The 11,844-nt window shown below is 35.7% G+C and overlaps 2 protein-coding genes across 2 annotated transcripts in view; both read right to left on the bottom strand.

Moving 5' to 3' along the window:
• Nucleotides 1-2,243: 2,243 nt before the first annotated feature.
• Nucleotides 2,244-5,675, bottom strand: LOC123879482. Its single transcript, XM_045927202.1, has 2 exons — nt 5,386-5,675; nt 2,244-5,168 (listed from the first exon to the last, which is right to left on the bottom strand). The coding sequence occupies exon 2, from the start codon at nt 5,163-5,165 to the stop codon at nt 2,901-2,903; it is 2,265 nt and encodes a 754-aa protein (XP_045783158.1). The 5' UTR covers nt 5,166-5,168; nt 5,386-5,675; the 3' UTR covers nt 2,244-2,900.
• A 3,571-nt stretch (nt 5,676-9,246) lies between these two features.
• The window catches only part of LOC123879529 (zinc finger protein 766-like), a 9,381-nt gene continuing 6,783 nt past the window's right edge, over nt 9,247-11,844 (bottom strand). The window contains exon 6 of the mRNA XM_045927296.1: nt 9,247-9,517. Coding sequence (XP_045783252.1) covers nt 9,410-9,517 — 108 coding nt within the window. The 3' untranslated portion in view covers nt 9,247-9,409. The remainder of the gene's footprint in view (nt 9,518-11,844) is intronic.

Genomic DNA, 11,844 nt, shown 5'->3' with positions numbered 1-11,844 from the left:
AAGAATTGTTTGTTTAAAAAAAAAAAAACTTGCTGTGATTGTCTCTAGCTAGGGATGCAAACGATACATCGATGTTTTGATGAATCCGATACATCGATGGCAAAACCCAAAACCATCGACATAGTTGATTCTCATTCTGTTCGTGGTCCACCGATTAAGGTGGAAGCAAAGACCTTACACTTACTAACGCGCCTGCCCGCGAAATTCGAATTTAATATGGTTTTTCGCATTTTTTAAACTAATACGGCAACGTAGGCTTATGGGCTATGGCATTTCATTTGCGACAATGGCAGTACCATCCTCACAGGTTTATATAAAAATCTTTACTTGAAAGTGTCCAGTTTAAGAAATTAGCTCTAATATTGACTAATTCGGACGGGTAGTTAGCTTATATCCCGGGGACGGACATAGGCTACTTTTTATCCCGGAAAATCAAAGATTTCCCGCGGGATTAATAAAGACCTATCCACTTGACCGATTTGTATGAAATTTGGTACCGAAGTAGCTTGCGTTCCTGTCATCAAAATAGGCAACTTTTTATCCCGGAAAATCAAACAGTTCTCACGGGATCTATAAAAATGTAAATCCAAGTGGACGAAGTCGCGGGCATCCTGTAGTAAACCAATGTGGCAAGCCCGCCGCGCATGATATGAGGATATCGACGCACACCATTTGAAATGATGTTTTCTCTAAAATTTTGTATAGAAGCTACCTAAAAAACTTATGTCGATCAATTCGTTATGAATAAAGCTATAATTTGTTTGTATGAAATAATGCCCTTCTATACTATCTTCTTATATTTACCGTAGTACTCATGTTAAAGTAAGGTAAGCGGAATTTTTTCATTTCCTCGTAAAAAATAATTATAAATAATAAAACCATAATTAAAAAGAGTTTTTGTTTTATTTCACACACATAGATAAGTGACTGAAGTAAAAATGAAAAGAACAACACATGGTCTAGTACATTTTTTAACACCACAAGCTATTCAACAAAGGGTCCACTTTAAGCGACCCAAACGCTGGTACAAACAGCCGGCCGAGTGCGAGTCAGACTCGCGCACTGAGGGTTTCGTACTCAGGTATTTTTTCCAACATTTTGCACGATAAATTAAAAACTATTATAAATAAAAATAATGTAACGTGCGAGGAGCGGGTAGAGAGAGAAGGAGCGAGCAGCGAGTAGTACCGAGGCGAGGGGTGACGAGCCGAGGCGAGGAGAGGTGCGGAGAGGTGCGGAGAGGGGAGGAGAGGAGAGGAGAGGAGTGATGGCGATGCATAAAAGCGGTTGTCGGGCCGCGTGCGCGCATTATTACGTGTAGTTTTGAGTGATTTATTTACTGCATATAATCTTGTGAATATCGGAATTAAATCCCTTTTGGGTTATACAAGTTAATTTCTTTTATTTCTGAGTGTTCGTCACATTCAGAAGTGGGATGAATAAGGCCCACAAAAATCTCACAATGAAGCGAGAAAAGCGAGAAATATCCCTGAGGTCGAAGAGAATGCGAAGGTCAGCAAGAGATTGTGAAAGCGCTGATTTTTTTCAAGACCCGTAAGTGAGTACAGATACAAATTTAGTTGTCATTTCACACACAGACTGAACTGAAGGTTATGTTTGATAAACACGTTGGTAAAGCCGCTAAATTATTATTTTTTGAGGGTACTTCGGAAAATTATCCGAGAAAACCGTGTTAATACATAAAATCATGTGTTATTATGTAGAAAGCTGGATTAGCAAAATTGTTCAGTTGGACGAGATCTATCAGTGGAGTGACGAAATAAAATCATTCAATTTGCAATCGAAATTTCTGGGTCAGGCACGTGGTTGGAATAACCATAACCTGTTAGAATTATACAACCACACTTGAGAAAAATGGAAGACGATGATTGTGTAACGTGTGTTACTAGAGAAGTTGTGGAGTCGTGTATTAAAATATTTTGAATTCGAATTTGAATTTGAAAGTTGATGTCCAGATTAAAATGACGAATGAGATCATAACAAAATATTTTCAAGAAAAGTTAGCCATGTACTACAGATGCCAGCTAAGTGATCAAACAGCCGTTTCATGCGTAATACACGCCTTACCGAGTGAGCTATTAGTTATTTTCAGAGCAATACGAGAGATTCTTATAGGAAATTAACAAATACTAGACCACGATAGAAAAGAGAACAGCATTGCTCATGCTGAACAGTGTTCGGAAATAGCAGAGGTAAGTAAGGTAAGAGGTAAGTGCAAATCTAGGGGGAGGGGGGGCACTTTGATACACAAAAATTAAATCTCTTTTCTGAGGACCATAAAGCATTATATTTAAATATTTGTTTTGATGTGTGCATTGGCTGATATGTCAGCTTACATTTTGGCTACGCAAAAACCGCAAAAATTGGCGACGTATAGAGATAATGTGATTTTAAGAAAATAAAATGTTTGTATCATTCTGCCCCACCAGTGGGGCACTTTGATACATGGGGTGGGGCAGTTTGATACGTATTTTAGATCCATATGAAATGCAAATTTAAACTGACTAAAAACCCAATATAAACTGTATTATTACTTAAAATTAAGAAATAAAACAATTTTATTGATTGAGATCGCAAAACACTTTTTATTAAGAGTGCACATTAGCCATAATCAGTCTCTTAAGTTACTTAAGAAATATAATCACAAAAAAAAACAATATTGTCATCATAGAACAAGACTAATTCTCTGTTATTTTCTTAATTATATAATCAGTTATATACTTACTAAGTAATCAGACTTTAACATTGAATATTGTTAATGAAAATATAATATTAGAACCTCCTATCAAAATGAACAATAGTTTTCTTAAAAAATTAAACAAACATCAAAAATTTAACAAAAATAATCATAAAAACTCTCATATAAATTACAAAACAATCTACTGGATATTATATCGAGTTAAACCTACCGAAAATGAATAAAGCGACGATGTTCGAGATGTGCCTTTGGAGAAAGTTGGTTTTGGTAATTGCAAAACTACATCTCTAACATCCACACTTGCTTTGTCTTCCACAATTGGAAATATGAACTTATAAGACCCTGTTTTTTTTCTGAGATATGATACTTCATATTCTGTCACATTATACTTAAATACGACTTTGGCAACGTAGTGAATCACAGTTTTCTTCTTCTCAAACTTAATTAGTAGGAAATCTCCAATATTTATGTGTTCAGGATTAACTGGTTCTTCATTAATTACCTCTTCTTCTGATTCCGATGGCATTTCAATGTCTTCACTATCACTCGTCATCACGACTTCATCTAGACTAGAATCGGAATCTATTTCTGCAGGCAAAGAAGTTACTCTCTTTTTCTTTTTTGGCTCAGTTAACCCCAACAGATTTTTCGCTGTTTTCAATTCTTTTGCATGCTGTTTTGCTTTTTGTAATTCTCTTTTCCTGTCCTTTTCATTACGTAAGCTTTCTAATCTATTTTTTTCTGGTGTGTCAGTGTATATTCTTGATCGTCCCTTTTCTCTTCCTTTTCTTTTTAAGACACTGTCAGTAATCGCCTTTTTTGGATAAGGTCTAACTACGTCAGGAGTAAGCATAGCCTGTGATGAAGAAACATGTAGAGAATCGTCAGCATCAGACACTGAAATTGGGTCGGTATCCAAAGTAGGAGTTTTATTTTGTTCTCTATCAACAACTTCATTATTTTGAGTTGTTTCCGAGTCTACAAAATGTAAATCTTGTGTTTTGTGAGTGTTCTCATCTGTCAAATCGTGATAACCTGTGCTGAAAATGTCTATCGGTGCAAAGTCGTCGTCCCCAAATACCAGTTTATTAATTGGCCAAATTCCAGGTTTGGAAAAACCACCTATGATATTCTTTGGTGTAAATGATTCCAAATATGCTAATTTTGACAGTTCAGCAATGTTGTATATGGTCAAAGTCTTTCCAACATTTTGAATGTGCCAGTCGTTGAAAGCTATCTTCAATTTGCCTTTGAAGGGTCCGAACACACTGACATCAAGCGGTTGCAATTTGTGTGACGTGTGTGGGGGCAGACTCAAATAAACAATACCGTTGTCACGACAGTAGTTAACAGCTTCTATTGAAATGTGCGATTCGTGGTTGTCACAAATGATTAGAATTGGGTTATCTTTATTGCTCGAAGTAAGGCGTTGAATGTGTTTCAAAACTCTTATAAACAATTCTGATGTCATCCAGCCGCTTCTGTTTGCCAACCCTAGACTTCCATCAGGAGCTCCATTTAGGAAGTGATCTTTGTAGTGAACTCTTGGAAAGACATAAACTGGAGGAAGAGAAGAACCAGTAGCAGTAATAATACCACAGAAAGTAACTAACTCTCCGCGTTCTGCAGAAACTATTTGTCCCACCTGTCTTTGTTTTCTTCCAGCAATAACTTTAGGAGTAGAAAGAACTGTGCTTATGCCTGTTTCATCTAAGTTTATTATTCGATCGGGTGTAAAATTGTACTGTCTCATTATGCGTTCGTAATTATCATGAAATTGAGCTACAGCAGCTTTATTAAAAGCAAAGCTTCTTGCTGCGCTTGTGTTTTCTGGTTTTCGTAGACTCAATTCTGGGTTTCTCTTCCTGAAGCCAGCTGCCCAATCTTTTCCAGCGCATTTGTTTTTTTTCCAGGATTTTGGATAATTACACCCTGAGGATTCTGCGAACTCGTATGCCAAAGTCAAAAGCTGTCTCAATGTAAGGCCGTAGTGCATTTTACTACAATTCAATAAATATTGAGTCAATGCCTTTTCTTGTTCGATTGAAAAAACTTGTGCAACGGTATACTTGGAACCATAGATGTTTGATGAAGTAGCTGTAGCAGTGTGTGATGATAAAGCTGCAGTAGTAGTGTGTGCTGAAGATGACGCTATTTGTGCCATCTCCATAGATGGTGCTATTTGTGGTGAAGATGGACCTGCTTGTGATAAAGAAGATTCTGCTTGTAATGAAGAGGATGCTTCATTTGTAGATAATATTCTGGTAGCTTCAAATGATTTTCTGGCTTTTTCTATGCGATGTTGTAGGGTCGCAGTTTTGATGCTATATTTGTCGGCTGCTTTGCGTATAGATAAAGTCTTTGACAATACTTCACGTATTGCGTCTTCAATGTTTTCTTCATTGATATTTTTTCTATCAGTTTTGGGTTTGTACGTGCGCACCATTTTCTGAAAAAAAGAAAATAAACAATAAAATAAACTATTATTTTTGACGGGGCACTTTAATACACTAGAGGGGCAGATTGATACGTATCATTGTACCCCGCACATTACCGTATCAAAGTGCCCCAACGGACTTTTTCCACAAACAATTAATTTTATCTAATATATAATAATAATGCAATCAAAAACATTTTAAAATACAATAATAACTATATTTACTTACCTGTAGTAACAAATAATAACAAAAACAACTAAAAGAATCCTCCTGAGACACAATTACATTTCACGTTTTTTTTTTGTAGGCAGCGGCGCACGCCACTTTCAACACGTTAGTGACCGTTGAGGTCCAACGGCAAACTGGCGGCGAACGGTGTCACAACTGTCATTCTTGTGAATGCCCTTGAGCATTCTAGTGATGTGCCGGACTGTGTAGCGTTTATCGGTTTTGAGATATAGATACTGTACCAATGTGCCCCGTGAATCAATGTGCCCCCCCTCCCCCTACTGCTTTTTTATATTGTACCTACATGTCATGTCATGTTCTTTGAAGACTTTGGATTTTGATATCGAGATAAGATTTTGATATAAAGTTTAAGATTGCGATATTGAGTTTAAGAGTTTGATATCGAGTTAAGATTTTGATATCGAGTTAAGATTTTGATAAAGAGTTTAAGATTTTGATAAACAGTTTAAGATTTTGATATTGAGTTTAAGATTTTGGTATTGATATTAAGATAAGATTTTGATATCGAATTAAGATTTTAATATCGAGCTTAGGATTTTGATATTGAGCTTAAGATTTTGGCACTAAGTTTAAGATTTTGATTTTGAGTTAAAGATCATAACAAAATATTGTAGAATTGATATCGAGTTAAGATTTTGATATCGAGTTGAGATTTTGATATCGAGTTAGGATTTTGATATCGAGTTTAACATTTTGCTTTTAAGTTTCAGAATTTAATTTTGATAACTAGTGTAAGATTTTGATACCGAGAAAGTTTTGATATTGAGGTAAAAATTTGTTATTGAGTAGGTACATGATTTTGATATTGAGTTTACGATCTTGATATTATCGAATTGAGATTTTGATATCAAGTTTAAGATTTAGGTATTAAGTTTCAGATTTTGATATTGAGTTAAAAACTTTGTTATTGAGTATATTATGATTTTGATTTTGAGTTTAAACTGTTGACATCGAGTTTACGATTTTGATATTGAGTTTAAGAATTTGATATCGAGTTTAAGATTTTGTTAACGAATTTAAAATTTTGATATGGAGTTTAAGGTTTTGATATTGAATTTAAGAATAATGAGCTAAGATATTGATAGTAAGTTCAAGATTTTGATAACGAGTTTAAGATTTTGATAACGAGTTAAGATTTTGGTAACGAATTAAGATATTGATAACGAGTTAAGATTTTGACATCGAGTTTAACATTTGATATTGAGGTAAAAATTTTGTTATTGAGTAGGTACATGATTTTGATATTGAGTTTAAGATTTTGATATTGAATTTAAGGATTTGATATCGAGTTTAAGATTTTGATAACAAGTTTAAGATTTTGATAACGAGTTCGAGATTTTGATAACGAGTTAAGGATTTTGATAACGAGTTAAGATATTGATAGTGAGTTCAACATTTTGATAACAAGTTTAAGATTTTGATATCGAGCTTAAGATTTTGATAACAAGTTTAAGATTTTGATAACGAGTTCGAGATTTTGATAACGAATTAAGATATTGATAATGAGTTCAAGATTTTGATAACGAGTTAAGATTTTGATAACGAATTAAGATATTGATAGTGAGTTCAAGATTTTGATAACGAGTTCAAGATTTTGAGATTGAGTTTAAGATTTCGATATTGAAATTGATAAAAATTTGGATATGTAGTATATGATTTTGATATCGAATCTAGGATGGAGTTTAAGCTTTGATATTAAGTTTATGATTTTGATATTGAGTTTAAGATTTTGAAATCGAGTTTCAGATTTCACTTTGAGTTAAAATTTTGACGTTGAATTTAAGGTTTTGATATCGAGGTAAATAACGAGGTTTTGGTATCGAGTTTTAAGTTGAGTCTTAAGATTTTTACATTGAGTCTAAGCTTTTTACATTGAGTCTAAGATTTTCACATTGAGCCTATGTTTTCACATTGAGTTATTGGTTTAGATTAAGCAGTTAATTTAAATGGAACAGTTGATTTAGATTGAGCAGTTAGTTTAGATTGAACAGATGGTTAAGGCTTTGGATTGAACAGTTAGTTTAGATCAAGCAGTTGGTTTAAATTGAGTACCTAATTGGTTTACATTGAGCAGTTAGTTTAAATGGAACAGTTGATATAGATTAAGCAGTTAGTTCAGATTGAGCATATGGTTTAGACTCAAGACTGAGCAGTTAGTTTAGATTGAGCAGATGGCTAAGGTTAAGCAATTAGTTCAGATAGAGCAGTTAGTTAACATTGAGCAGGTGGTTGAGATTGAGCAGTTGGATTAGATTGAACAGTTAGTTCAGATTAAGCAGTTGGTGTAGACGAGCAGTTGGTTCAAGTTAGCAGTTGGTTTAGACTGAGCAGTTGGTTTAGACGGATATTTTAGCTTTGATTGAGCAGTTGGTTATGATTGAGCAGTTAGTTTATGTAGAGCAGTTAGTTTAGGTAGAGCAGCTAGTTTAGACTTTAAATTGAGCAGTTGGTCAAGACTGAGCAGTTAGTTTAGATTGAGTAGTTGATTTAGATAGAGCAGTTGGTTCAGACGGATCTTTCAGTTTAGATTGAGCAGTCGTTTATGATTGAGCAGTTAGTTTAGGCAGAGCAGTTAGTTTAAGTAGAGCAGTAAGTTAGATTGAGCAGTTGCTTAAGATTGAGCAGTTAGTTGTTGAGTAGTTGATTTAGATAGAGCAGTTGGTTCAGATGGATCTTTTAGTTTAAATTGAGCAGTTGGTTATGGTTGAGCAGTTAGTTTAGGTAGAGCAGTTAGTTTAGGTAGAGCAGTTAGTTTAGGTAGAGCAGTTAGTTTAGGTAGAGCAGTTAGTTTAGGTAGAGCAGTTAGTTAGATTGAGCAGTTAGTTAGATTGAGCAGTTGCTTAAGATTGAGCAGTTAGTCTAGATTGAGACGTTGATTGAGATTGAGCAATTGGTTTACGTTGAACAGTTGATTCAGATCAAGCAGTTGGCGCAGATGAGCAGTTGGTTCAAGTGAGCAATTGGCTTAGACCGAGCAGTTGGTTTAAATTGAGCAGTTTGTTTAGTTTGAGTAGTTGGTTTAGTTCAAACAGTTGATTTAAATTGAGCAGTTGTTTTAGATTGAGACTTTGAGTAGTAGGTTTAGATTGAGCAGTTGATTAAGTTTAAGCACTTAGTTCAGTTTAAGCATTTGGTTTAAATTTGGCCGTTGGTTTAGTTTGAGCAGTTAGTTACATTGACCAGTTTAAGATTGAGCATTTGGTTCAGATTGAGCAGTTGCTTCAATTTGAGCAGTTGGTTCAAACTGGGTAGCTGGTAAAGGTCAAAAATCTGGATTGAGTTTAGAAGTTTAAAATTGTGAGCTGAGGAGATTTTATTGAAGAGCTAAAGTATGTTTTTGCGCCGCGCCAATTGCGGTGCAATTGTTTCAGGACGGCCGACTGTAACGTGCGAGGAGCGGGTAGAGAGAGAAGGAGCGAGCAGCGAGTAGTACCGAGGCGAGGGGTGACGAGCCGAGGCGAGGAGAGGTGCGGAGAGGTGCGGAGAGGGGAGGAGAGGAGAGGAGAGGAGTGATGGCGATGCATAAAAGCGGTTGTCGGGCCGCGTGCGCGCATTATTACGTGTAGTTTTGAGTGATTTATTTACTGCATATAATCTTGTGAATATCGGAATTAAATCCCTTTTGGGTTATACAAGTTAATTTCTTTTATTTCTGAGTGTTCGTCACAATAAATAAAAATCTGTTTTAGAATGTACAGGAAAAGCCCTTTCATATACCCCACTTGGTATAGTTATCTCACTTTGAAAATTGAAACATATTTTTAAATGATGTGACCACAAATTAGCGGTTTTCAGATTTATTCCTGTATTTGTGCTACAAGATCTACCTACTTGCCTTTCATGATTCTAGGTCAACGGGAAGTACCCTATAGGTTTCTTGACAGACACGACGGACGGACGGACGGACGGACAGGGTTCCGCTTATCCTTTTGAGGTACGGAACCCTAAAAACGGGTCATGTTTTGCTGACATTCTTAGCAAACTGTGAGTAAAGTCACTTGGGTTACATATTTGTCTTAAGTCTTCTTGTGTTGGGTCTCCTGTCGCGGCGGTTGCGCTTGGACCGCGGCACTTTGTGGTGCACGTGGGCGACATGCTGGTTCCGGCCGACGTATTGGAACATAATATATGTAATCTCATTACATCAAGAAAAACTTAAGACAAAAATAATGTTCTATTTTTGTAGGATGTTTTTCTGTCATTCGATATTCGAGATTCGATGTTTCGTTCCACATGATTGTCGTAAAAAGTATGTCTTCTTGTAAACATTAAATTATAATTATTAATATAATAAAGATTGAGTTTGTGGGCGGAACAAGATTTTATTATTACCATTTGGTTATGGTTCCCTTGCATGCAAAACTGGAAGCCCTGAAACTCAATCTAAAGTGAATAGTTCAGTGGTATCGGGTCAAATTTTTTGTTCGTATGATGATGGAAGAAAGACATCAGTCTGATTCTGGTTTGTGCGGCCACATCGAGAAGTTGAAAGGCACAGAAAACTTTGCCAATTGGAAATTTAAGGTAAAGAACTATCTTGAATTGAAAGGCTGGTGGTGGGTCGTAGCAAATGAAGGTCAAACGAGTAAACAAGAAGAAAACCTGGTAGAAGTGGACACAAAAGTAAAAGCAACGCTTTGCCTTTTACTTGAACCCGATTGCTTCACGCATGTGTATAGAGCAAGGACTGCAAAAGAGGTCTGGGATTGTTTATGCACAGCTTACGAAGACAAGGGGTGGGGAAGACGAATTACGTTACAACGAAAACTCTGGCAATGTAAACTTGAAAACTTCGAGTCTATGGAGAAGTACATCTCCGAAATAATGTTTTTGTGTAATCAGTTGCATGACATCGATGCTCCAATTGATGATGACTGGATAGTGTCTATTATGCTGAGCGGGTTGAGTGAAGTATACAATCCCCTTATAATGGCTGTAGACAACAGTGGACAAAAACTGAGCCTTGAGCAAATTAAAACCAAATTGATACAAGAGGCGAATAGACAACGAGATGAGTCAAGTAGGATTACATCGTCGAATGTTTTGATGGCAAATAAATCGAATATGATTTCCCAAAAATCGAAATCAAATAGTTATTCAAAGGTAAATAAGTCGAAAGTCTTTAAATGCTTTAGGTGTCATGAACCAGGTCACAAAGCATCAGAATGCAAAGAAAAGAAGCAGATTAGAACAGTAAATAATTTTGCGTCGATTTGCATGAATACTGTAGACAAGAAGCCAGTTAAAACGAAGAGTTGGTATATTGACAGTGGATGTTCGCACCATATGACCCACGATGTACATAATTTATCCAAATATCAAAAACAGGCGGATAAGAAAATAAGAGTGGCAAATGGGGAAGAATTGTCGATCCAAGGTAAAGGGAGTGCTAATGTGAAGATCAATGCAAATACAGAACTTGTATTGGATAATGTTTTGCACGTTCCCGAATTGTCCATGAATTTAATTTCTGTGAGCAAGCTAGCTGAAAAAGATTACGTTGTGAATTTTAACAAAAAAGGTTGTATCATAACGAAAGAGGATAAAGAAATTGTCAAATGTCAGGATGTTGGTGGAATTTTCGAATTAAAAGAAAATCATAACATGTCATTGAACGTGACATTGTCAAGTCAAACTTTATCAAATCTTTGGCATAGAAGGTTAGCACATTTGAGTAGAAAATATATGGATAATTTGAAAAATCTTGTGAATGGAATGATATTTAAACAAAATGATTTAATCGAACCATGTATACCATGCATTGAAGGGAAGACGTGTAGGAGTCCTTTTAAGAACAAAGGTACTAGAGCACGGGATATCTTGGAAATAGTGCATAGTGATATTTGCGGTCCGATGGAAGAGCCATCGTTTAGTGGTTCAAGATACATGTTACTGTTTATCGATGACTTTACTCGGAAAACACATGTATATTTTCTGCAAAATAAAAGTCAAACTTTCGAGAAATTTCGTGAGTATAAGGCGGAAGTAGAGAAAGAGATGAACAAATCAATTAAATGTTTAAGGTCTGACAATGGGTCGGAGTACTGTAATCGATTGTTTAATAAATTTTTTAGCTCTGAAGGTATTAAGCATCAGACGACGGTCCCGTACACACCTGAACAAAATGGTGTTGCTGAGAGGGCAAATAGATCGATTATAGAAAAAGCAAGAGCATTGTTATGTGAAGCTAATTTAAATAAGAAGTATTGGGCAGAAGCTGTAAATACTGTTGTATATTTAAAAAATAGAAGCCCTACTAAGGCCGTAAAAGATGGTGTTCCGGAGGAATTATGGACAGGGAAGAGAGTTGATCTAAGTCATCTTAAGGTGTTTGGCTGTTTAGCATATGGATTAAAACCGAAACAAAAGAGACAAAAATTGGATAGCAAAACAGTACCAATGATTTTTGTTGGATATCCTAGTAACACTAAGGGTTAT

Source organism: Maniola jurtina, chromosome 28 (assembly GCF_905333055.1).
Source record: "Maniola jurtina chromosome 28, ilManJurt1.1, whole genome shotgun sequence".
NCBI lineage: Eukaryota > Metazoa > Arthropoda > Insecta > Lepidoptera > Nymphalidae > Maniola > Maniola jurtina.
This window is presented reverse-complemented; position numbering and strand designations above follow the sequence as displayed.